Genomic DNA, 27,478 nt, shown 5'->3' with positions numbered 1-27,478 from the left:
TATTATTTTATAGAGTTTGTTCATCCGTTTCCTTCACGTTAAACCCGCTTTGCCCAAGAGGCACAAGTTTCCATCCAATCATCACTGGTTACCCCTTTGTTACTTCTTCAATTAACATTTTACAATCATCTTCTCCATAAAAAAGTACCCAAATTACGCTTGTAAAATCAAGAAGAAGAAAGCAAATGGAGAAAGCGAAAGCTTTTCTTGAATTAACGCAGGCTGAATCGGATCGGGTTTCGTCTCTTGCCTTTCCTCCTCACCGGCTCGGTTCTGAGTGTAGCTTCTATGAGTACTATGCGCTCAGAGGCATCCGGGTTGACCGAATTGAACCGGGTCGAATTTTTTGCACATTCGAAGTTCCTCCTCGTCTCACTGTAAGAGAAACACCAATTTTTCCCCTTTTTTCCCAGTCTATGTTATGGGTTTATCATTTTCAATTCTTAAATTTTGATTAGTATAATAAATCAGAATTCTTGAATGTTGTGATAGTTGTATCGAAATATATTATCACAAAGTAATGGTTGAAAAGAGTATTAGAGTTATAGTTGATTTGAAGATTAAATGGGTTGTTTGAAAAGTTAGGTTGATAAAGAAGCATTACATAAAAGTTTAGAATTTGAATATTGGGATATATGCAGATGAAGGTTTTTAAAATTAAATTGACTGTTTTCTACTGAATTGTTACTTGGAATTTAAAGTTTTTTTGGTATCCCGTTGTAGAATAGAGAAGGGAAACTAGCATCTGGTTCCATCGCCAATCTAGTTGACGAAGTTGGGGGTGCAGTGGTCTATGTGGAGGGTCTCCCGATGAATGTATCAGTGGACATGTCGATTTCATTTCTTTCAAGTGCAAAGGCTGGTGTAAGCCCTCCTCATTTTTCCTATCTTGTCAATGATTTCATTATTGCTTCATGAATTTTGTGACAATATTTTTGTCAGATTTCTGCACCTTTTAGTAGTATGCTCATGCTGTATTTCAGAATTAACAAGGAAAGAAAGAACAATAAGAGGAAATCACAGAAGAAAGGAATGCATAATGAGGAAGATAGACCCGTAACACATTCATCACTTGCAAGTCATGCAAATACAATGCTGAATGATAAAAGTGATGAGTTGTGTGCCCATGACACACCTGCTAACAAACTAGCTGACTTTTCTTAAGTACAAAAGAGCTCTTCTCCTTGCACTACCCACTGAAATGCAGAGTATCTTCGATCACATGTCAATCGGAAATGATCACATCCATTGATACCTTATTAGGCACTAAAGAAAGTCTCAGTTGTTTCACCACCTTTAGACTAACAAAATTGTGTATAAACCCACTGTCCACCGATATAACCAGAGGTGTTTTCTTGATTGAGTCCTGAGTTCTGATTATTCTAGGGGTTCTGGAGACTCCATCCAGTACTGCCACTGCTGTGTCCCTATGTCCTGGACTCCTTGGCCCAAAACTTGTTCATCAACCTTCCAAACCCCTTCATCCTCCTTAATCTATCAGTTCCTTCTTGGCTAACGTAGCCTTTAAGTGCTTCGGTTTGCAATGATGTCTTTCGTAACTAACATGACATTTAACATATTGGTTCTGTTCTATAGAGACTCCTCCCTGCAATTTTATTGGTTAGAGTAGCTTGGGAGTTTGAGGATATGAAGGTTTAGGCAAAGTTTTAAGGCTTGCTTTACTGGGTATATTACTGGAGCTCTTTGTTGTATAAGAATGTTTAGACATGGCATCTGGATACCTTACATTATTTGGCTTTTTTATTGGCATCAATGAGGCTTACTGGGTTTGATATTTTGCCAATGCAATTTATGGTTAGGTCGAATAAAGCAAGACTCAATTTGAGATTCGTTCAAAGTGAGTTACCTGCAATAGAGATTACAGCAGAAGGCCTTCCATGAGACTGCTCTTCTCTGATTCACCTGTTATCCATTAAAGCATAGCGTCAGTTTTGTAGGAGTTCATCAAGGATATGCATCAACACAAAATCAATTTTCTTGCAATCAGGTAGAGTATAAATTCCAATGAAACAGGCAGATTTCCAATCCTCGTCCTAGGGTTGGTCCTTTGGTGCCATAGAACTTGGATATTTTAAACTTTGTCTGGGTAGTAAAGTAAGAACTAGTCTGGATTTGGATAAGTAGAGGAAATGGAGGCATTGTTTGGTTGGTTATTTGGAAAACCGAGTTAGTCAAGAAGTGTGATGGTAAGAACTTGACTGCATATAGGCACATGAGAGATTGGATGTGAGATGTGTGGAGGTATCTGTATATTGGCATGAGGAATATAATCGTCTCTGCAAAGCAATATAGGGGATAAGACCGCTACTTTTCCAGTGGACGGTGAGGATTGAGTGATTAGCAATGGCTCGTGAGGTAGGTTTTTAAAATGGAACATTTTTTGTGGTCCTTTCCTAGCTAATGTTTTTCAGCCTTGCCTACTGTATATGCATTTTGTTTGTGCAGAATATACTCTCATTTTTTTATGTCTGTAATTCAATCCTCAAAAGAGGTGCATTTTGTTGTCGGATTACGGAAGAGCACGGTGCTGCAAGCCACCATATGCCCATTCTTTATATAACTTTTTTCCTGTGCAAGTCAATACTGCACTGACCTTTGAGAGTAGAATATATATTTTGAAACACAGGCTAATTTGAAAGAGGTACCATGAATTAATCTAGAAGACTTCTGATATGTTGCATCACATCACGTATTTTTCCTTTATTCTCTTCAGCCTAGCAGTTCAGTAAGTTAGGGTCTGAACCAACCCAAAGTGGTTTATCATGCCTTTGATCACTCCCATATTTCAATTCAAAAGTTATTTCTTCTTATCATCTTTCTAAATGTGCATTCAACCTCTACTTATGGATTAGGTCTTTGCGTTTTGTAGGATGAGTTGGAGATCATTGGTAGAGTCTTGGGTCAGAAAGGAGGATATTCCGGAACAAGTGTACTTGTGAAAAATAAAACAACGGGGGAACTCATTGCTGAAGGGCGACATTCATTATTTGGTAAACATGCTAGTAAAATGTAAAATGTGAAGTATTTCTCTGGACCAAGATGCCTGTTTGAAGATGTACTTCAGTTTCCAATTCCTGGTCCACATGTATGTTTTTTCAAAAAAAAGAAAAATCAGTATGGTGCATAGTTTTTCTCTTGCTTCACATGTATTGAGCAGCATTTATACCTGTAAGGAACAAGTCCAATGTAAATATTTGCTTGTTAATGGAGAAATTTGGTGCAGATTACCATTGCATTTATTACAACTTTGTTGATAATTGGTGCCTTCAGAGACGCTTTATGTATCGGTTCTGAAATCGATTCGAATAGAACGGGACAGATACTGAGGATTCTTGACCCTAATGATGAGTTTAGGATTGAGGCGTAGTTGATTGATACTATAAGATTTTATCAACAATGCGATATAGTCGGATTTTTTTATTTAATGCTCAAACAAATATTTTGCACGACAAGAGCAATTGCCATATTATTCATCAGATATAAATAATACTATGCAGGTCAATTTTTACCCAATTTAGATTATATTTATCATATATCAATTTTAGGCGGAACTAAAAAAGAATTGTGGAGTTTGAATAGATCCTATATTGTGCGATCTAAATTTTAGTTAGAGTTTTAATGCGGATATCCAAAAAAAAGAAATTTTTAATATTTGTGATTTAAAATAAATTTTAGATATTTATATGACTATTAAAAGAAGAATTTTAAAATTATTTTTCTCTATTTTAATTTGTTTGTTTGATTTTAATTTTACACAAATTTTAAAAAATAATTTATCTTTTTTGAATTGTTATGATATTAAATTAAAAATATATAAAATTTGCTAAAATATCATTTAATATTATGTTTTTTTAAAAAAAGTTATCCCAAAATTACTTATGACAGAATAAATTATCACACAGCATGTATACAAAATTTTGCATTTACCAACCATCTTCTCCTTTAGTGTTTCTCATCATTAATGAGAAAAGCCCTAAAAGAATAATTTTATTTGGGAGTTGAAGGAAACACGGAAGGAGGAGTTAATGGAGAAAGCCAAAGCTTTCCTTGAACTAACCCAGGAAGAATTGGACCGGGTTCTGTCACTTGACTTCCCTCCTCTCCGAACCGGCGCCGAGTTTAGCTTCTACGAGTGTTATGCCCTCAGAGGTATCCGAGTTGATCGCCTTGAATCCGGTCGTGTCTTTTGCACATTCAAAGTTCCTCCTCGACTCACTGTATGAAAATCCCCTTCTTTTTTTAATTCTAGTATCATGTCGAAAACATCGCCTGAATTGGTTTGGGGACTTTGTAGCTGAAATGACAATAATTATGCGATTTTTCTGTTATAAAACAAAGAAAGAATGACTTTTCTGTATTTTGTCACTACACCAGCATATGCTTGTTGCTAGTCATACATCTATAAAAGCTTACCTTATGAAAATAATAATAGTTTGATAAAAGAAGCAGTACATCAAAGATTTGAATAGTTTATTGAATTTGAATTCTTGAATAGGGTGATAAATGTGCGCTGAAGCCAGGATTTTCAATAAGGGGTTCAAAATTTGAAGAAGTACACACAAGAACTAGCTGAAGGGGTTCGATATTTACTATTTATACATAAAAAATTATTTTAACAATATGTAAATAGAATATTTTTTCTCCGAAAAGGGTTCGGATGAAATCCCTAGCCACAATGTGGCTCCGCTCCTGTATATAACTATAGTGATGTCAAACATTTTAGCTTGTTTTAAAATGGAGAAAGTGTTGTATAAATGAGGACGGAGTAACTAGTAAGTATCTCATTATTTGTCTCTTGAGTGTAGGCATATATCTTGCCTACTCATATGCATGCGAAGGGTTCTGAAGTTGATTTTTTTATTTTATTTTTCCTCTGCATTGTTGCTTGGAGATTAAAGCTTCTTTGATGTGAATTGGTAGGATAGAGAAGGAAAATTAGCACCTGGTGCTATAGCCAATCTTGTTGACGCTGTTGGGGCTGGATGTGTCAATGTGGGGGGTCACCCAGTGAATGTATCCGTGGACATGTCAATTTCATTTCTTTCAAGTGCGAAGATTGATGTAAGTACTCCTAATTCTTCCCATTCAATGATTTCATCATTGGTTCATGAATTTTTCTGTAAATACTTGTATCAGACTTCTGCACTTCTTAATATGATTATGTTGTATTTCAAAATGAACGAGGAAAGAAATGAAATGCCTAAAGAGCAAGATAGAACGTTTCACCATTCATCACGCACAAGTCATGTGAATACGATGCTGAATAATGGAAATAGGTGAGCTAGATGCCTAACAGAAACTACCCGATTGGGTTCCTCTCTTACAAATTCAATAAACTACTGCAAATGTAATGAAAACTTCAGTTTTAACTGCCAATGACTTTTCTAATTCCTAAGCTCGACGTGCAATCTAGTGTGCTACATCATTTTTTGCTTGAAATAGAAGCTCTCTGTCTCTTGAAATCAGAAATTAAGATATGACGAACCCAGATCCTCCCAAATTGCTTCCTTAGGCAGGAGAGTTGCCCTATGGACTAGAATTTGAGTTGCAACTGTGTTCCCCTTTTGGCAATCCATAATTGCAATTGGCTCGACAGAGGCTCCAATTTATATGCGAGAACTGGTAGGTTGGTGTAATTTACTAGGGCCTATGTTGCTGGCCACCTTTCTTCTTGAGCCGAGAACCATAAAATGTAGAAAGGTGGAAGCTTGGGCTCATAAGGTCTGGCCCTTAGTAATTTTTCTGCCAGTTTGAGATACATCTAGGATGGCTAGAGAGGTTTTCTTGTCTGGCTGGTTTTAGGTAGACCTATTCCCCCACTTCCACCTACATTTTGCTCTTACATAAGCATATTCTTTCAACATGTTATCCACAGATCCACCTTAGATTGAGAACCCCAGTTAAATGCATGTTGAGGAAGGGAAAATTAATAGAGGGCTTCAAATGGCTTTATTTTGAGGGCAATGATCATTGACATTATACTAACCCAACACCTCAGCAAAATTTGGCCATTTGATTCAACTCCTTAGGATATTCTGGTTTAACATGCATCTCAAGTAGGTTTAAGGCACTTGTTTACCCTTTCAGTCTACACACCGCCCATCTGTTTGAGTATGGGGTAAAACTTAACCTTCAGCAATGCAAACAGTAGTTCTCTCCTGAAGATGCTTAGGAAAGTCCTGTCTCTGTCAGAACACTATAATAATAGAAGCCCCTCAGCTTGTAGAATGATATCCATAATAGCTCTAGCAACTTGAATAGCTGTGAGAGGGAGAGAGTAGGTTATAAAAAATCACTACCACTACTGTACTGACTTCATTCTCATCCGTTGATGAAATTGATGAAATTCATGGATATATGGAAACTTGAATGGGATTGGAAAATGTTGCAGTTAGTTTCGGTACGCCAAACTCTTCCTTTTGCACCTTTGCCACACTTCTTCACATTCCTACACACTATGTTTCTCATTTTCTGCTAGCTTATGCAATAGAAGATGCTTTTGAACCTTAAAAATGTCACCAGCATCCTTCAGTAAAAGAAGAATACATCACACAAATCACACATTTTATTAGCATATTTACCAAATAATGTGGATTTGCCTTTTACTGATGGATAACGGACTTTGTTATATTCATTTTTGTTGGGGTATTCGCAGGATGAGTTGGAGATCATCGGTCAAGTCTTAGGTAAGAGAGGAGGTTATTCTGGAACAAGTGTACTTGTGAAAAACAAAGCTACTGGGGAGCTAATTGCTGAGGGGCGGCATTCATTATTTGGTAAATATGCTAGTAAAATGTGATGAAGTATTTATCTAGACCAAAATGTCTCTTTGATTCGATAGTTTTCAGATAACATGCATTGAACAATATTATGCCCGTGTGAAGTATATGCTCATTAGTGGAGGTGGATATGTTTTGCTTTTTTGTCTAGCTAGAGTACCACTACATCCATTATTCTTTTGTTGGTAATGCGCGTGTAACATATATGCGCTCTTGGACTATGTTACTCCATTTAAACTAAAGAAATATTTAAGTAGGAAAATGCTACCCTCAAATTTTTTATCAAAGATGTATTTCACTTGCTTATAAGATCGTCTGTTTGTAGAGAGAACATGGGCAAATATGGCTCCCTCCATTTTTAGCAAACAGAAGGGGGAAAAAATCAAGTACCCATTATAAGATGTAGAAAATTACTAAATTATGGGTAACTAGTGTCATTTTGAGAAGAGTTTTGTCAAGGATAAAATCACCCCGGTATATTTTGCCAAGAACATGCCCTCTGTCGTTACCAGTGAGGAGAACGCCCAAAAGATCTTACATATAATCATGGCAAACACTAGTTCAAGACTCCAATAATCATGCACCGCAGATAGTAACTCACAAATGATAACCCATGAAATCCTAAGATATACACAACCAACATATAAAAGCCGGTAGAAAGCAATTAAGAAATTGAGAGATTTCTGTATTGGCACGTACACATATTAATATGCTACAGTCTTTACCAAAGTCGGTCAATGCACCGTATTACCTCAGCAGATCTGTATTAAATTACAAACACAATAGTACAGCTAGATCCCATTTCCACCAGTCACATAAGCTGGAAAGCAGATTTGTTATCCCTAGTAATTCTACTTGAGTGACCAATCTAGTACAACTTTAAACTCTTCGCAACAGAGAGTGACAGACTAAACCTTCCTAGTAGTGTAGTCCATCATGGTGAAGGCGAGGACCTAGGTGTAACAGACCTTGAAACAGATCTGGAAGATGCACCAACACTGCGACTCCTCTTAGAGCTTTTCTTCGGTTTAGGAGAGTAACTGCTACGAGAGCAACTACTCCTGGAAATACTTCTTGAATAGCTCCTATTTGACCAGCTAGGTGATGCACTGCGTGGGCAGCTTCTCCGATATCGAGATGAAATGCTCCAAGAAATGGACCGATATCGGCTCCTTCGATAATAGTAACTGTTGTCTGGAGAGTAGTCACGATAGCGTCTTGTTCTGTTGTAACGAACATCTGGAGAGTAGGAAAGATCACGGCTATCAGGAGAGTAATCACGGTAGCGGCTTCTTCTATAGTAACGGTCCTCTGGAGAATAGGAACGATCACACCAATTATCGGGAGAATAGTCATGGTAACGGCTTCTTCTGTAGTAACGGTCATCTGGAGAGTAGGACCGATCACGCCGACTATATGGAGATAAAGATCGAGAGTAAGACCTGCCACGACTATAGTAAGGAGAATAAGGTGATTCTGAGTATCGGTGGTATCGACTGTAATATGAAGAGTGGGATCTCTGGCGTCCTCTGTAATATCGAGAGTAGGATCTACGCTCTTGTCTGTAATATGGAGAGTGGGACCTGCTCCTACTCCTGCTCCTGTAGCTTTCAGATGAGTAACGAGGAGAGCGACTCCTTGAATGAGGAGAATAATTTCGTGATTCACGACGAACTACATTTACAAGGTGGAAATTAGAAGACATCACAGACAAATAACCCAGGTCAATTATTGCTAAGGTAAGGATATGATATCATACCTCGAACAGTTCTAAGCCCCAAATATTTTCCTGGAGTAGGTGTTCTACCTCTTCTCCTCCTAGCCTGCATAGGAGACGATTGTCAAACAGCAAATCTAGACTTTGGCGGGTTGATGCAATACAACAATGTCACGACACAAGTAACCAATGAGAAATGAATAAAAAGCAACAAGGGTACAGCTGAATAAAAGAAAAATGAAGGCTATACAACCCTCTGGTTAACAGTCTGTTTGCTTGATGTGTTTTGATTTGTTATTTGGGAATTTGGTGAAGAGCTGCTACACACAGCTTCCTTGCTGCCAAAGAAACTCAGGCGAAACAAGCAAACAACTTTCAAACTCAAATTAATGAAGCAATATATGATATAGATACAACTAATAGCTGATACCAGCAAAAAAATTGCAAACATAAGATTCAAAGGAGCAAATATTCAATAAATTCTACCTTCTCCACAGTTATAACTCTGCCTTCAAGTACTGAGCGATTCAAATACTTGATGCAACAATCAGCCTCCTCAACGCTGGACATTGTCACGAAACCAAACCCACGAGATTCCCGGGTCCATGGTTCAACAACAAGACGAACATCTTCAACCTAACCGGAGAAAAAAAGCATTTAATGATGTTGATATTCACAACAATATGAATGCACATAGGATCTACGGAGTTCTTTTCTTTTGAAAAAAAGTGCAAAATACCTATCTATATGAACCGACTACAGAGAGAAGGGGAAGGAAATCTTAAGAAACAACAAACATACCTTCCCCTCAGTAGAAAAATGCTCCTCAAGATCTCGCTCTTTAACGCGGGTTGAGAGACCAGTCACATATAAATTGTTCCCTGGGTTCTCAACATCACTTGAATCACAGCTCCTGCCATTATAATACAGTTAAACAACATGAACTGTAGTTACCAGCCTATTAATTAAGCACTGCAGACATGTACCTTGACCGACTCCTTGAAACATATCTGGACCTTGAGACAGACTTGCTATATCGATCGTATGAAGGTGAGCGAGAATACCTGCAATACATATGCAACATTCAAACATGACAAGGAATAATGATCATATAAGACCCATATTAAGACCAAACAATACCTTGACCTCCTGGAGTCCGACATCTGCAGTTAACATTAAACAAAACATTAAGGTTAGGCTAATGGTGTCAAGGAGAAAGAGGAGCAAACAGGGAGTTTATTCACAAGCCCAGTAGAAAAAATATAAGTAAAACCAAGCAACTCAAGATCACTAATTTGTCAAACGATTCCAAACTAGTAGATGCAGACTATAGAAATCCTCTTAACTCCAATATGCTCTACTCGGCCTACTCCATCCCAATACTGGAAAATCAATTAATCTTTCGAGCCAAATTAGAGGTTCCCTAAATCTCATATTATATTGCCCTCTAATGATTTGTCGTTTACATTCTATTATTCCAAAAATTATGAAAGTACAGTTCTCCTTAGCGATTATAGCATAACAAACTTATATGACACTATCAAAGTTAGTCAAATCAAATAGAGAACAACGGTTAGTTACAAATAAAGATAGAGGCGGATCAAGGCTTAAAACCCTATGCTTCCGACCTTTAAGGATTATATAGCACCGAACTAATTGTACTTTTATAATTGTGAGTTCAAATCTAATATTGTTATAAAATATTAGTAAGTTTTTACATATAAATATTTATGCTCCTGCCACTGATTACAGATATCAAAAGGATGACCATGAAAAGCATTCATTGCTATATATCTAAAACATTAAACAACAAAAATCACATACAACAATAGTTCAAAGACGAAGAATGCGCAATAAACCAACAATATCTGTCCAGCCTGTTTAGCTCTATGTTTTCTGGATTATATCAGGAGTCCTTCTAACAATTGTTGCAGGCGATTAATTGGTAAAAAATCAACTGAATAATCATCTATTTCGGTAATCGCAAATACAACAGATCGTCAAAAATTCAATCTAAATCAAACATTAATGCATATCACAAGAGCAAATACGCAAATGACATACAATCTCATCAATTGATATCCACAATTTTAGCTAGTTCGTATCGAAGAAGAGAATTAAGAGAGAGAACAAAAAAAGAGACTCACCGTGAAGAGATTGTGGCGTAGGATCGAAATGCTTCTATTTCTCTCTCTAAGTAGCGATGGCTCTCGAAATAAGATGACTAGCGTATTGTGGAATGTGGGGAAAGGCTTTATATACTTATAGCAGATAGAAGTTTCTAGAGAGTGACACGAAATCCTTTTTAATTGGAACTGAATTTGTCATATTATTCTACCAAACCAATTTTTTTTTTTAATTTTTATTTTATTTTTGTGGATCCATGACTGTTGGGTTATTTTATTTTTGTGCACGTTTACATCTATCATGACGATATATTGTGTTATTACACGCATTAACGTATAACATCACTTTCATATTATGTGTGGTGTATTATATTCGCTGTCATATTAGAAATTATAATATTTTTTTTCTGTTTTTTCTTTTCTTTATTAATTAGCTTTCCTTTTATTAACTATATTTTATATTAATTAACTCCTAATTAATTATTAACTATCCATTCGATTTCTTATATTTTTTTTCCTTTATTAACTAACTTTTATTTTATTAACTATATTTTATACTAATTAACTCCTAATTAATTATTAATCACCCATCCAATTTTTTATATTTTTTTTTTATTAATTAAATTTTTTTTTATTAACTATATTTTATACTAATTAAATCCTAATTAATTATTAACTACCCATCCGATTTTTTATATTTTTTTTTTCTTTTCTTTATTAATTAACCTTTCTTTTATTAACTATATTTTATACTAATTAAATCTTAATTAATTATTAACTACCCATCCGATTTTTTATATTTTTTTTTCTTTACTTTATTAATTAACTTTTTTTTTATTAACTATATTTTATACTAATTAACTCCTAATTAATTGTTAACCACCCATCTGACCCCCCCTCCCAAACCCCAATCGTCTTCTCCACCGAAATGGGGAGAAGAATTCTTCTTCTCCTTAATGGGTTTTGAAAGAAAATAAAATCAAGATTCAAAATAGGGAGTAAATAGAGGTGGATGTAAAGAAGAAGAAGGTGGGTGGGTGTTAAGAAGAAAGGATGTGGGGGTGGGGTGATTTTGTTTTTAATTTTTTTTTTACTTTAATGGGTTTTGAAAGAAAAAAATCAAGATTCAAAATGGGAGTAAATGGAGGTCGGTGTGAAGAAGAAATGATGTGGGAGGGGGGTGATTTTATTTTTTTAATTTTTATTTTAACTGACTTGTATCTGACTGACGCTCTGCTGTTTTTTTGTTTTTTGTCACGTCAGTTGTAGGGGGTAATAATTTCACTTTTAGATAGTTTAGGCATGTAATAGACCGTCATGATAGTTTAAGTGTGTAACTGACTTTTTGGCACAACTTTAGGAGAGAATTTATGTCTTTTCCCTTAGGTTATTCAATAATCATGTTGAAAATCATCAAATTTCAAATTTAATCTTTTGCAAAGATAAAAGGTTAGGTAATTTTTTCCGTTTAGTTCAATTCTTCTTGGATAAAGTTATGTTATACTTGTATTGATAAAAGACAATATAGATCACGTAAAATTAATCTGGGTGCAAATATATTAATTTAATATTATATATATATATATATATATATATATATATATATATATATATATATATATATATATTATATATATATATATAAACTACAATAAATAAAGTGATGGCTAAGTCAGAAGAGAACAACAAGAAAATCACGTAAGTTTTTCCTGGTGTAGACCTTCTAAGTACGTCCGGGTGGAAATAAATGTAAACTTGGACAATTTACTAGCAATTTGCAAAAGTAATAACACAAGGTTTCTTTTACATACATATACGTATGTGATGTACTGATGTAGAGTAAACAAGTGCTTTCAAAGACTAATAAAAAATGGCCTACACAAGACTTTGCTCAAACAACATTAGTTTCATAGGTGGATTTTTTTTTGTAACAACTATAAACGTATTATTATTAGTAATCAACAACATATCGCAACTTAAAGAACACCTAACTTTATGACCACCTCCCAGAAAGGTTGTCACGAGAATCAGGCCTCAGCTAAAGAAAAGAAAACATGAACCTATTAATTCTGCAACCTATATAAAAATTTTCTACTGCTATGTGCTCTCTTTGAGGCAGTAAATATATCTAATCTTATTATGGTTTCTCTCCTCATCTTTGTTAATGCTTCAGCCGACTATATAGTGATTCATTTAAAGTGCTTCCGGTTCATATGTAGATTTAATATATGAGATTATAATGCTTTTAATGCTACGTTAAAGTTATTTTATATCATAATAGAACAAATGAGTGTGTTGTTAATTAATCTTTCCACTCTTTACTATGATAAAATGAATAATTGACAGTTATTTTTTTTGGATAATTATTTAGTAAATGACCTATTTTTTTGTAACTTATGGGTCATTTAAAAATAGTTTAAAGATTCATTTTGATCAATTTAAAATCTTGTGAAAATACGTAAGATCATAGTCTAAAATTTTATAGATATTAGTCGGCAGTTTAATATAATGTCAAGCACAAAATAACAATTATAACAACAACAATGACATACCATTATACTTCAATAAGTAGGGTTCAGGGAGGGTGGCGTGTACATAGCCTTACCCCTAGACACTATCTTATGAAGACAGAAATATTATTTTCGAAAAATCCTCGACTCAAATAAAAATTATCAGAAAATCTAAAGTGCAGAGCAAATATAGTAATAAAAATTGAATGATGGCCTAAAGAGAGACATTTGCAAAATGATTATGAAAGTGTAATGGGTTTAAACCCCAAGACAACCGAAGGCCTTTCTCGGAGCAGACCCAATATGGGCCAAATGTAGCCCAAAATCAAAATAATGGCGGGAACTTATTTTTATTATCTGACAATTCATTTCCCGCCAATAGCGAGCCCTAAATTCTCGAGCACACTTTCCCAGCAGCGATATAAACCCTAACCCCGTTTTACTACACAATTTCGCTCGATTTTTCACTCAAACACCTCTCTTTTCCCTCCTTCACCATTTCGAAACCCTAACCCTAATTTCCCCCACCCAATTTCAGAGAAAAAGGATGCTGGAACTACGCCTTGTTCAGGGAAGTCTGTTGAAGAAAGTTCTAGAATCGATTAAGGATCTGGTGAACGATGCGAACTTCGATTGTTCCGCCACTGGTTTCTCTCTGCAGGCCATGGACTCCAGCCACGTGGCTCTGGTGGCGCTGCTGCTCCGATCTGAGGGTTTTGAGCACTACCGCTGTGACCGGAACATTTCAATGGGCATGAACCTTACTAACATGGCGAAAATGCTCAAATGTGCCGGAAATGACGACATCATCACCATCAAGGCTGACGATGGCAGTGACACCGTCACTTTCATGTTTGAAAGCCCCAGTAAGTTCCAAAGCTAGTTTTTGTGTGTCCCAAGTATTTTTTTCATAGTTTCATATAATTGATAAATATGATCTAGAGACTGTAACATCTGCTCCATATAGTTGAAAATGGATACGTCCGGCTCCCAAAATATGACACTTTTGCTTGTGGTTACTTTATTTAACATGCGAAATGTGAGGAAAATCAAAGCTAACAGTGCTTTGGAGTTTGGACATAGTGTTTGAATCTAAACTATTAATGTGAGGAAAATTGAAGCTAATAGTACTTTAGAACTAGGTCATAGTGTTTGATTCTAAACTATACATGTGACGAAAATTGCAGCTAATAGTACTTCGGAGTTTGGACGTAGTGTTTGATTCTAAATTATGAATTTTAGAAATGATTACTTCACTGTTTATAGATAAATAAAATAATTAAAACTAGTTTGATGTTGGTTGAAATTGGTATAATGGTGTTGATTCAAGAAATTGAGACTGAGTCATGTGTTAAGCTGATTTTATGTTTTGGATTCAGTTTCTGTTATTATGGAATGGCTCGTAACTTATTTGCATGACTGTAATGTATCACAGCCCAAGACAAGATTGCTGATTTTGAGATGAAGCTAATGGACATTGACAGTGAGCATCTTGGGATTCCTGAAGCAGAGTACCATGCTATTGTTAGAATGCCTTCGGCTGAGTTTGGTAGAATTTGCAGAGACCTTAGCAGCATTGGAGATACAGGTGCAATTTGCCTCTCATGATAACTGTGGCTTTAGTAAGTTGTATAATGTCAACTAAACATTAACTTTTGTTTCAACTGATTGTGGTAGTTGTTATTTCGGTGACAAAGGAAGGTGTAAAATTCTCAACCAGAGGTGACATTGGTACTGCTAATATTGTTTGCAGGCAAAATACAACTGTTGACAAGGTAGATTGTTTTTGCTTATCGCATTTATTTTTCTTGTTTGATTCTTGCTATAAGTTGATGTATGACTTAGTTGTTTCAAATTGGCAGCCTGAAGAAGCCACAGTTATAGAGATGAATGAGCCAGTATCATTGACATTTGCCCTGAGATACTTGAACTCTTTTACAAAAGCATCTCCATTGTCAAACACAGTAACCATCAGCTTGTCTTCAGAGCTTCCTGTTGTTGTTGAGTACAAGATTGCTGAGATGGGCTATGTAAGGTATTACCTGGCACCTAAGATAGAAGAGGATGAAGAGGAAACCAAGCCTTGATTTTATGTTTTTGCTTTCTTATGGTGTAAGCTCATTTGAGTCTTTCTGGCAAGCAATACGTAGCTTTAGCTTTAGACTGGCAAGACAAATTTTCAAATTTGTGTTTAATGAAATCCTGTATTTTCCTCTTTTGGGTGTTTTCTTCTCTTATTTGCATGTGGTGTTGGAATGTCTTAACCTACTTTACTGAATTTTCATAAAGCTTTTTGTTTTTTTAATTATGCAATTGGCATTAACATGATTAAGAATCTGAAATGCCTAATTGCTGTGAAAACATGATTTATGAATTTGTACCTTGCTGATCCTAAGCAGTGCCTTAGGTGAGTACAGTGTACACTCACAAATTGCTACTCTCGTGTATGATAAAGATGAAACATACGAGGCTAACAAGTTGTTTTGAAGAATGACCACCTTCTTTAAATTTTACCCTACATAAGTGATGTAGGAAAATTATTGATGTGGAAGTTACTGTTGAGTGAAGAGATTAAAGAATTACATCTTATTTGCATTAGAGACAGCAAACTTTTAGTTAGTTCAAAGATGAGGGTCGTTGATTAAAGATGCAATTTGATTTGTTTGTTTGCTAAAGGAACAGCAAAATTGAAATTCTTTTAATGGCTGTAGAAATGCACAATATGCAGAGGTCAAATTATCCATCATGTTCGCAAGAACAAAATCACTGTTAAGTTACAAAAAACTCAAATATCTTATGATTGCTCTCTAACTCGATCTTCTACAAATGCATCTTGATACAGAAAAAGTTTAGATTCAAACACTACTACATAGAACAAACAAGCTCATCCCGCAATCTGCAATCTTTAGCTGCAAAGCTAGGACGCACTGTAGCATTGTCAAATCTAATGCACAGTGGGAAGAATGTTCAAAACTGTAGCTGTTTTGCTGCAAACTGAAAGAGATAGTGCCACTGCTAAATGGAAGCAACAGGGATGTCCATCTGATGAAAAAAGATCAGTTCCTCCACTTTTCACCAATATAAACTGCTTGATCACCAAGCTCTTCTTCAATTCTAAGCAACTACAAAATAAACAACAAGTCTTACAAATTAGATAAAGGAAAAGGAAAATGAAAAAACGATGTAAAATGAGTCATGTTCAAGGGAAACATCTATTTTATAGATGCGTCCTTTGAAGTGTCAAAGCACAATAAGAGCATGGCAGAGCAGAATGATCAGCCAATAGAGGGGAGACTAATTCCTATAAAATTGAGAGCAGTGCATGAATTCAGCTAAACATGGAAACTACAATATAAGCACCATAGATAGGCTAGCAAACCACCTGGTTGTACTTTGCTAGTCGTTCTCCTCTGCAAGGGGCACCAGCTTTAATTTGATTAGTAGCTAAGCCAACAGATAAATCAGATATGAAACTGTCTTCAGTTTCACCACTTCTTTGAGATATCACAACCCCCCATTGGGCATCCTTAGCCATCTTGACAACTTCAATGGCTTCGGTAACTGTGCCAATCTGATTAACCTGTATCCCAGCCAATCCATGTCATCAGAGAGTATTTAACATCAATAACATATGTTACTGATATTTCCAGATAATATTGAGACTACCCTATGTATTCAATAGGTTTAAGCTGTTCCACCAAGGATTTATCATACTATCAAGGAGACTCGACAAAGGAAATTTGAGGACCTAATAGTCAAGAAAGTATCAGAATCCCTGGAAATAATCAAAATAGCATATTTTACTAGGATCTCAAATCACAAATATAAGGTAGTGGTTCAGAAGTTAAAATAGTGCAAATGCTGGTGAGACATTTTTGCCATCAGATGTACCTTGGCAGTTGTGGAAACTATCAAAAGAAATTCTTGACAGTTGTGGAGGAACAAGTTCTTCTCCAGAGTTGCCACAACTTATAAACAGTAGAGCAATATCCAATGGCATAAATGTTCACTTCAGTAGAGAAAAGCAGTTAACACAAAGAACTGAACGTTTACTAATGAGAAGCAAAAATGTTACGGAGATAGTGGGTGCAACCATGCAATGGTTCCAGTGTAGGATGTTGGATATGGGTCAGGAACTCAGGATTACTCTGCTTATTGAGTCCCCATTTTTTTCTTTTGTTTCATTTTTTTTTGGTGGAGGGTGGGGGGATTGGTAATCTGACCACTGTAGGTAGGATAATGAGGTTGGGTTCAAAGATGAGTTATGTCTTCGAGATGATTATTAAAAAAACGTATTTTAATGTTGGATCACTAACCTAGGTATAAGGTGTCTGGACATCAAATTTCAAATTCAAGAACTAATCAACTACAAATCATTTTGTAGGCTAAAGAATTCAAATGTTGCACTGTTGGGGAAGATTCTTTGAGTTGCTAGAACTGCAAATACATAAGATGCTGAGAGTCTAGTTCAACCCAAGAAAAGGTAGGGGAAGGGGAAGACAAGCTCAATTATACCAAGGGAAAACCAGAATGCAGTCAACCCACACAAAATCCTGAATGATCATATCATGTGTTGAGTTGCCAGCATATCCTTTTTTGGATATGATTGATTGGTTAGAAAGATATATTTGCAAGGACCTATGTCTTCTTCTCTTTTAATAAATCGACTGCTTTCAGTAGTATCACAACAAGTTGGTGTCCCTTCACAAAATAAATATTTAATCTCCAAAACCTTCAACCAACAATCTATGTGATATGGCTTATCCTTTTTTTAAAGGAATGATATATCTCAAGAGAGCTCTTCTATAGAGGATGTTTTTCCTTTTGAGCATCAAATTGACACTGTTTGCTGTAACGTTACTGATTCTACTCTTTTTGAGCGGGAAATTTTCATCGTATGCTCCTTTTTTTCCAGCTAATCGTACCTCTGCCATAGAGAGAGGAATAATATTTGCCCTTGATCAGTCACAGTTTGAACCAGGAACCTCTCTCTTGAACTATGACCATCTCTCTTTCAGGAAAGAAAGAGGTCTACTGGTATAGGATGGCCGCTGACCAAGGACAAAAGTTTGCTTCAAAGAAAGATGCAGAGTACCAGCAAATGTCAGTAGGTACCTTGAGAAGAAGGGCATTGCACGCATTCTCTTGTATGGCTCTCTTGATCCGTTTAGGATTTGACATTATTAAGTCACCTCCAACTACCTGGAACAAGCGATTCATGTTTGACACATGATAAGACACTCAATAAATATGACAGGACTTGAAACAAATAGCAAGGATCATTATAAATGTATGTGTATGGGCAGAAGTTCATCAGGGCTGATGTTTGCAATCACATGATCAAATCACCAGGGAGAATCCAGACAAACCTGGCATATTCCAAGACTCGAAAAGTACTTGACATGCTCCCAGTCCTCCTTGTCAAATGGATCTTCAATTGATACAATGGGGTAGTCTATAAGGAGAGAAAAGGAAAAGAAATGATGAGATTGTATCGAATAACAGGAAGCTCACATCACAGAATCAAAAGATAGCAAAATACCTGCACACAGTTCTTTGTACATATCAATCATATCCTGTCCTGATTTAAAATTTTGTCCAGATTTATTTGGAATTTTAAAATCTAAATCATATTTTGTACCTACATTTGAAACAGCACAAGTTAGTTCGTAATGAGAATATAAACAACTTACACGTAACTATTTTGCATCTTCTGGATGCCATGAATGGAATCAATTACTTCATCTAAAAATATAAATTAATCACACAACCAAAGAGACGTATCATTATACCATTTCCACCTAACCTACTACATGCAGAAGACTAAAGACAAATTACAAATTGAGTGAATAAGTGGACTCTAGAAAAAAATTTCCTCACTCAATCCATGTATGTGAGCTGGACTTAATGCATTATCAACCGAAGACTTCCCCAGCTATCTATGACAAAATATCATATGATTATACTCATCTACAGACAGCAAGATTTTGAACTAAAGCGAATATATCACCTATGCAAAAATCAGTGGCAGCAACACCAATTGCCATCTTTATTTTCTCATTGTATCCTGTTCTCTCAATAGCCTTTTGAACAAGGTCCAAGCCATCTCTTAAGCTGCAAATGCAGTATTCAGGGTCAACAATTTCATTAAGAAACATAAAACAAAGACGTCAAAACTTACCTTGAGATGTTGGGAGTAAAACCGCCGTCTTCACCAACATTACATCCATGTGCACCATATATCTCTGTAATAACTGCCTGCCTTTTAAACATAAGCAACAGTTTTTTTTTCTTTTCTGATAAAGTAATTGAGTTTATTGATGGCATCCAGGGGATACAAGAAACATTACAAAAACTGCATTAACTCCTAGAAAAAAATTGAGCTAATGAAGTCGAGCAACAAATTTATATCATTTACAACATTCACTTTTCTTCAGCAGAAAAGATTCAAAAGACAACTTGCTTTGATTCTAGGACTGAAAAACAAAAGGACTGGAAGTGGACTCTCCTTCAAAGCATCTCAAAGTTTCGTCCCAATTGTAAGCAAAGATTATTGATACAAACAATTTAAACATAAACTAGAATTAAAAAGTATTATTTAGATAATATGCTTTTACAACAAAATTTTACACTGCAATTGAGTATGAACTGTCGAGAAGAAAAATTGGACCACTACACCAGTTGAACCCCAACTCTGAATTCTTCTAAGCAGTATCACATGTGGATATCATAGGAGGGCAATCTAATATGCCTGCATGTACAAAGGGCAGCCCGGTGCACTTAAGCTCCCGCTATGCGCAGGGTCCGGGGAAGGGCCCGACCACAAGGGTCTGTTGTACGCAGCCTTACCTTGCATTTCTGCCAGAGGCTGTTTCCAAGGCTTGAACCCGTGACCTCCTGGTCACATGGCAGCAACTTTACCAGTTACTCCAAGGCTCCCCTTCAATATGCCTGCATGTACATAATCTAATATTCCTGCATGTACTTTGGGCTTACAGAAATTATTTCTACCATTATCCTATTCGTAAATTTTATCACTACTGTTGCGTCCTTTACTTTGGTTATCTATACCAATTTTGTTATCAATACTTTTCTTTTCTTCGATATTTTCATCATAGCTTGTTTTACTCTAGCATTTTTGAAATCTGTTTTGAAAAAAAGCTTTTCTTGAGCCAGGGGTCTATCGGAAACAACCTCTCTACCCCCACAAAGGTAGGAATAAGGTTTGCGTACATCCCACCCTCTCCAAACTGGGTATATTGTTGTATGGGCTAACAGAAATTCTGCACAAATTGCTGCATATTAATCCAGGATTAAGAGACAATTCATGGATGATAGCAGCTGTGCTGGCAAATAGTGTGTATTCACAATAATAATAATAAAAATGTCTTCAATTCACGTTCCTGTGAATTAGAATTTAGAAGTGAACTTGACTTGACCAGTGTCGTTTGTCTATAGATAATATTTGGAATATTTGAAAAGAAGTTTTCAAATAAGCCTATGTTTTATTATTTGGCCCATTAGTTCAACTTCAACTTGAAATAGAGAGTTTTTGAGTTTGAAAAACTGGTTTGATGATTAATGCAAGTGAAATAATGGTTTCCAAACACAAAACTTCAACTTTTTTCCAAGTGAATTCATGTCCAAAAACAAAACTTCCAAATACCCTCGAAACCTCTTCATAAAATTATTCTTTTCAAACTTAAACCAAATATTGTTCAAGAATTCTGGAGTAAATGTGAGAAGACAAAAGGCTAACAAGACACTGTAATCAGTTAATGAGCAGTTAAAACTTCCTTCATGTGGCAGAGATAGACTATCAGATAACAGGTTACAAATACTTGGGTTGAATTAATTCACCTTCAAATGATGATAGGTCTCAGAACCCATTTGTAAAGCCTCCTCAAATGTCTTTGATCCCACTGGAAGAATCATTATCTCCTGCGGAAGTTTAATATCAAATTTCAGATATAATTAACAATTTAGAACATTATGGGCTCAAAATAGTGAGGCCATATCAAGATGATCAAAACGTTGAAGAAATAGATAGAGCATAGTGGCAAAGTAGCTCAAAGAAGCATCTATGAAAAGCACGAAAGTGAAAGTGGGAAATGTATTAGGTAATAAACTGGCATCCACCATTCTAAGAGACATAGGTCTTATAAAGAACCTTCATCTAAAGTTATGTTTGGTCATTGGAAGTGAATATTTATGATAAGTAGAGACTGGACAGTTTCTTTCAGTATCACATCTATAATTCTTTAAATCAGAAAACAAAAGTAATTTTTATATGTAGCTTAAACTCTCTTAAGTAAATGTCAGCAACTCTTCTACATGTCAAAAATGGGTGCAAGTGCAAAAAAACAAAAAGATTGTGGGTGGACTTGAGAGAGAATCAAAGAAAAAGAGACCATGTCAGTATCATTAATGCAAAACCATGTATAATTTTTTTCAACAAAACTTGATGAAGAAATAGCATTGCACTGGCTTGTTCTTCTTGCTCTTTGTAGTAGGTACAATTTTAAAGATAATGAGTCACCACCACTATGAAGAACTTGTGAGCAATCATTGTACAGGCCTTAATATTCTAGGCAGAAGTACATTAGACTGCAGGTTTACCTGAATAGCCAAGTTGTTTCCAGCATGTTTTCCTCCACTTATGAGAGTAAAGACCGGAACAGGAAGAAGCATGTTTGTTTGACCAGAAAGATCAGCAATGTGTTTGTGAAGAGAAACCTGAAGTTCTTCGACTGATAAGCTACCTAATCCAATGAAGATTACCATGTTAGGTATATAACTGAGAAAGTATGCTTGCCTCTTTTTCAGCAGCTCCAGCTTTGCAAGCAGCGATGGAGACAGCTAAAATAGCATTCGCTCCAATTTCACTCTATCACAGTAGACAAAGGGAAAGGTCAATCAGCATGAAAGTTATTATGTCCAGAAAATGGAACATTATCAAACTTGCAGATATTGACAAATGAGGAACTTGAGAACAGGTCAATTACAATGTCAAACTATCATCATTGCAAGAAAATACTTTCTAGTACACATCACAAGAATGGTGGGTGAAAAAAGGTACACTTGGAGCCGAAGTGTAGAGCTACTTTTCTAAAGCCAGTGCTAGATATTTTCTCAACCATAGAACAAGCAGATATAAAAAGGACAAAATATAACAAAGAGGATGGAAAGAAATGCATATGTTTGCTCAAGGGAGCTCAATCAACGATGATCAACACAAAAGAATACTAAAGTTGCATTGTTCAGACTATGTTCACTAATTTTGGTGAACAGTAAAAGAAGAAAAAACTCTTTTGACAGAACCAAACAAGTGGATATGATGGAACAAAATGTCAAAGATAAGGAAAGCTTCAGTGGCCTCTAATCTCCAACTCCAGGGTCCACAAATTTTATCTTTCAACGTAGCAACTCTTGTTTAACACTTTCCTGCAACCCATGAAGTCCAGAAAATATGTATGCTAGTTGCTAGTTGCAAGATGACAAGTTTAAGACATCATAAACTGTGCAGATAGTCTAAAGTAGCATTTATATACTAAGTTCCATATTCATAAACTATGCAAGAAATTGAAAATATGTAGCGCCATTCAGATTCAGATGATAACCTAAGCAAAATAAGTAACTAATTGTTTGAACATTTGTACCTTATTTTCTGTTTTGTCCAAATCTATCATGACCTGATCAATCTGAGATTGAAGAGTTGGATCCATACCAACCAATGCTACTGAAATTTTCTCATTTATATTCTTGACAGCTCTATTCACACTATTTCCAAGATAAGTTCCTTTTTCTCCATCACGCAGTTCAATTGCCTCATACCTGATATTTTAGAACAAAAATCATTACACCATTTGCTTTATCTCCAATACAAATTGCAGTGGCTAAGTAAATGTTCAAATACAAATCTGCAACAAGCACAAAAAAGACAAATCACTCGGAGAGGCTGGAAAATATTGGCATTTTCACCACGGTCGTCAAAAAAAAATGTCGGCATTTTTAGCCATTGCACTTCCAACCTCTACTTAGTAGTATCTTTTAGTACTTTCGCTTTTAACAGGTAGCTCTTATTGAGAAGTAAAAATGAGATATAGAGCCCGTTTGGATGGGCTTAAAAAAAGTAACTTTTATGTATAAAGTGATTTTAGAACTTTGAAGTGCTGAAAGTTATTTTTATAAATAAGCAGTTGAGTGTTTGGATAAAAGTGCTTATGATGTGAATTTTAGGGTTAAAAGAATAAAAAAAGGTAGTTTGAGAATTTAGTTAAAATATAAAGGATATAAAAGTAATTTCCATGGTCAAAGAAAATGACTTTAAGCACTTTGGAAAAAAAAGTTAGGAATCCTAACTTTTCATTTCTGACTGACTTTAAGAACTTTATGGCTTAAAGTCAGCATTAGGCAAACACGTCCAAAAGCTAAAAAGGGGCTTTAAGTTGGTTTTGACCAACTTAAAGCCAATCCAAACGGGCTCATACACAGAATTAGAATCTGAATTCTGAATCAAGACTACAAAGTATAAACTACCAAGAATCCTGTCAATCCTCACATATATAAAAACTTTTTAGCAAAGATGAACAGGGGAATAAAAGACTTTTGCATGCAACACAGAAAATTGTTGAGATAAAAAAGATAAATCAAGGGGCTTTTGCTTTTAGGTTTCAACCTGAACAATTATTCATAAAAAAAAAAGGTCTTTGCACGCATCAAAAAAACATTTTATTAGAAAAAATGGCATTTGCACTTGATTAAAAAAAGGCATTTACACGCATTAAACAATCATTATCAAGAAAAGAACATTTTTGTCCATCTGGGGACCTGAATATTACAGGATGGATGTAGAATGACTCATATAGCTGATTCCCAGAGGGAAAGGCTGAGTGGTTGAGGGCCTTGAGGCATAGGAGAAACCATATGGAACTCTCGGATAGGAATATTAACTACAAACTTGTTGAACAAATCCGCTCTCACCATGGCAAGTAGGATTAAGTGGCCGAGATCTAACTAGAATTTCATTTCAAACAATATTGTTAAATTAGTCTCTTGACAACTTGTGCTAGAGAGGTCGCACTGTGAATTAGTCGAGGTGCACACAAGTTGGCTCGGACGCCACCCACGTACACTCACACATTTATAGAAAGATAGATAAGAATCATATAGCCAAAGCCAACTGATTTGGGATTGAGCAATAGTTGATTGATAAATTTACTTGAGTTGAAGAGTGTTAAGGCATGAATAATGTCATGGAACTTGAAATTCATGACTACAAACAAAAAGAGAAAGAAAACATTTACTTTAAAGAAAAAGATGGAAAGCAAACAATATACATTCTCGAAGAAGCACTACCAGGAGCAGGAGCACACAAAAAATAAGATGGTATTTGCACGCATCAAAAACTTTTGTTGTTGTTGTTTTTGTTTAAAGGAAAAAAGGGCGTTCGCACTTGATAAAAAAGGAAAAAAAGCATTTGCACACAGAAAAGAACATTTCCCTCTGTCTGGTGACTTTTAGGACATAGATTACATGAGTTACCTTGTATGATGTAATGGACCTGAATATAACAGAACTGACTTAGAGGATTCATGTATCTGGGTCCCCATGGTGGAGGCATAGGAGAGACAATATGGTGATATCAGATAGGAATAGTAACTGCAACACTTGGTTTAGAACCAATCTGCTCCAATTTTGGTGAGTAGGATTAAACCTCCATCATGATCTAACTAGGATTTCATTTCATTTCAATCTCAATTAGTTAAATTAATCCTTTCAAAACCTGTACTAGATAGGTGGCACTATTAATTAGTCGAGCTGCATGTAAATTGGCTCGGACACAGTTCAAGTACGAACACACATTTACTGATTTGGGATTGACCCATAGCTGATTAATTTAATTTACTTGAGTTCAGCAAAGAAACAATTATGAAATTCACCACTAAAAAAAAAACATACATTCCGGAAGAAGCACCACTGGGTGCAGAAGCACGGAATAGCCCTTTGTTAGTATGAAAATCAACTTCGACGGTCGGAATCCCTCTACTGTCCAATATCTGCCGGGCTTTCACCTTCGTTATCACCGAAGGTACAGCTTTCCTCATGTGATTCGACTATCAATCATAGAGTAATGGTTATCGAAAACGCTATATTTGAATCAAAGCACAAAAAATTCAAAAAATAAAAAGGATCTTACAATGAAGAGGACGGGATCGGAAGTTTTGGCTCTAACGGCGGCATTGACAGCGTCTTCGATTCTCCGAGATAACGAGTGTTTATCCAGATATTCTTGCACCGACATTTTCTTCTTCGCTAATCGCTACTCTTTGGCAGAATATGAATTTTGACGAGCAAAAGGGGAATTGGAAAAGAGGAAATGAGAGTTAAGATGAAATACCTATTTGGACTGAAAGATGAACTCAGCGTTTTATTTTAAGCCAATCGGAGACTGCCAACTTTGTTTAAGCTTTTTCTTTATTCATTCCTTACGACGTCGTTACTAGTTACTCGGTGACGTTGGTCGTTTGATGATAAAAATGGGTGGGTCAGGACTTGTTTTTACCCGCTCCATTATTTAATCCGGTTTTTTTAGCCTGATATCAACTTGCCATTTGCCACCACAACTCGGTTTATATTCCTTTTTTTGGTTCTTTTTTTATATTTGCAACTCCAATTTTTAAAAGGGGGAAGGTTCAAATATGTCATCAAATTTTTAGAACAGATTCATGTATGTCATCTGTTAAAAGTTTGGCTCATTTATGTCATTGCCGTTTGAGAAAAAGGCTCATCTATACCATTATTTTTTAACTTCAATTTTGCAAAATCACCTAAAGAATTTTTAACATTTATTTATTGGAGTTTTGAATCAAATGTATTTTTTTGCTTCTTCTTCTTCAAGAACGCATTAAGAACACCAAAAATTTTAAATTTTCAATTTTTCACCAAATCACCTCAAATTTCAATAGTAGCATCCCTCCGGGTTAGATATCAAACTCAATATCTTTTAAGCTTGAATTCAACTTAATCCAAAAGACACTTAAAATTTCTTCAAAGTTTTAAAACTTTAATCTCCTTTAATGGTGGAATTTTTGCCACAATTTCAAATTACTTGAAATTTTGAACGTATACCAAAAAAATATTATTTTAAAGTTCATTATGTCTATGTTCAAAATTTCAAATGATTTGAAGTTGTAGAGAAAATGCTACCATTAAAAGAGGTTAAAGTCTTAAAACTTTGAATAAATTTTAAATGTGTCTTGTTGGGTTAGATTGAAGTCGAACTTAAAAGATATTGAGTTTTGATATCTAGTTCGGAGCGATGCTACTATTGAAATTTGAGGTAATTTCGTGAAAAATTGAAGAAGTTGGAAATTTAAATTTTTTGTGTTTTCGAAGAAGAAAAAGCAAAAAAAATACATTTGATTCAAAACTACAATAGAAAATGGTTAAAAGTTGTTTAGGTGATTTTGCAAAATCGAAGTTAAAAAATAATGATATAGATGAGTCTTTTCTCAAACGGCAATAGCATTGATGAGCCACACTTTTAATGTATGGCATAAATGAGTCTTTTCCCAATGTTCGATGACATATTTGAACATTTTTTCTCCTTTTAAAAATCAAACACTTATATTTCCTTGTATTGTAAAAATTCTACATGAATATATTCGATTGCAAGCGTTCAACAACAATAATATACTCATTGTAATTTCACGAGTAGAGTTTTGGATAAGTAGTATGGACATGAGACCTTGTGAAGGAAGAGATGTGGTTTTCAAGAGAATTTTGGTCGACGAATTCATATAAAAATAATATGAAAAGAAGATATAATAGATAAATCATGCTTAAATAGTAGAGAAAAACAATAGCAACAGAAATTAGGATGATAATCAAAACAAAATGTAATAAAAACAACAAAAAGTTGAAGAATAAAATAGTAGGATAGTAATACTAACAATAATGATAAGGGAAGTTAGACAATGTTCGGCTAGATATTACTAACCTTCTACCCTAATCTTTGACCTACATATCCTTTTATCTCGGATCATGTCCTTGGTAAGATGCAAGTGCGTCGTGTCCTGTCTAATCACCTCTCCACAATACTTTTTTAATTTACCTCCATATTTTTCGTGCCAACATAACCAAACTCTCACACCTACTCATTGGGACATCTAAGCATCTCTAATTCACATGTCTGAACCATCTCAGTCTCGCTTCTCTCATCATGTCCACCACGGGACCATTCCCATCTTGTCCAAAATATCACACAACCATTTTAACATTCTCACTTCTTCTACTTTCATCTTTTGAACATGTGAGTTTTTG

General features: G+C 35.4%; 5 protein-coding genes across 5 annotated transcripts; 3 read left to right on the top strand and 2 right to left on the bottom strand.

The window, feature by feature from the left end:
- The first annotated feature begins 12 nt into the window (after positions 1–12).
- On the top strand, positions 13–3,243 carry LOC129901304 (uncharacterized). Its single transcript, XM_055976451.1, has 3 exons — positions 13–377; positions 724–864; positions 2,891–3,243. The coding sequence occupies exons 1-3, from the start codon at positions 186–188 to the stop codon at positions 3,032–3,034; spliced, it is 477 nt and encodes a 158-aa protein (XP_055832426.1). The 5' UTR covers positions 13–185; the 3' UTR covers positions 3,035–3,243.
- A 681-nt stretch (positions 3,244–3,924) lies between these two features.
- Positions 3,925–6,941, top strand: LOC129899133 (uncharacterized). The gene is made up of 3 exons (XM_055973954.1): positions 3,925–4,238; positions 4,942–5,082; positions 6,677–6,941. The coding sequence occupies exons 1-3, from the start codon at positions 4,047–4,049 to the stop codon at positions 6,818–6,820; spliced, it is 477 nt and encodes a 158-aa protein (XP_055829929.1). The 5' UTR covers positions 3,925–4,046; the 3' UTR covers positions 6,821–6,941.
- A 523-nt stretch (positions 6,942–7,464) lies between these two features.
- On the bottom strand, positions 7,465–10,759 carry LOC129899132 (serine/arginine-rich splicing factor SR45a-like). Its single transcript, XM_055973953.1, has 7 exons — positions 10,665–10,759; positions 9,658–9,680; positions 9,504–9,581; positions 9,319–9,430; positions 9,004–9,153; positions 8,560–8,623; positions 7,465–8,474 (listed from the first exon to the last, which is right to left on the bottom strand). The coding sequence occupies exons 2-7, from the start codon at positions 9,678–9,680 to the stop codon at positions 7,735–7,737; spliced, it is 1,167 nt and encodes a 388-aa protein (XP_055829928.1). The 5' UTR covers positions 10,665–10,759; the 3' UTR covers positions 7,465–7,734.
- A 2,774-nt stretch (positions 10,760–13,533) lies between these two features.
- LOC129901403 (proliferating cell nuclear antigen) lies at positions 13,534–15,371 on the top strand. The gene is made up of 4 exons (XM_055976553.1): positions 13,534–14,019; positions 14,589–14,741; positions 14,831–14,928; positions 15,016–15,371. Exons 1-4 carry the CDS (start codon positions 13,701–13,703, stop codon positions 15,238–15,240), a joined length of 795 nt encoding a protein of 264 aa, XP_055832528.1. The 5' UTR covers positions 13,534–13,700; the 3' UTR covers positions 15,241–15,371.
- A 505-nt stretch (positions 15,372–15,876) lies between these two features.
- Positions 15,877–25,578, bottom strand: LOC129899342 (cytosolic enolase 3). The gene is made up of 13 exons (XM_055974278.1): positions 25,353–25,578; positions 25,115–25,269; positions 22,813–22,987; positions 21,969–22,040; positions 21,773–21,889; positions 21,014–21,094; positions 19,335–19,411; positions 19,164–19,267; positions 18,696–18,794; positions 18,523–18,608; positions 18,269–18,355; positions 16,536–16,733; positions 15,877–16,275 (listed from the first exon to the last, which is right to left on the bottom strand). The coding sequence occupies exons 1-13, from the start codon at positions 25,455–25,457 to the stop codon at positions 16,210–16,212; spliced, it is 1,422 nt and encodes a 473-aa protein (XP_055830253.1). The 5' UTR covers positions 25,458–25,578; the 3' UTR covers positions 15,877–16,209.
- Between the last annotated feature and the right edge of the window lie 1,900 nt (positions 25,579–27,478).

The sequence above is a fragment of the Solanum dulcamara genome, chromosome 8 (genome assembly GCF_947179165.1).
Source record: "Solanum dulcamara chromosome 8, daSolDulc1.2, whole genome shotgun sequence".
In the NCBI taxonomy this organism is placed as follows: Eukaryota; Viridiplantae; Streptophyta; class Magnoliopsida; order Solanales; family Solanaceae; genus Solanum; species Solanum dulcamara.
The sequence above is the reverse complement of the archived record's forward strand: the minus strand, read 5'-3'. Positions and strand labels throughout refer to the sequence as shown.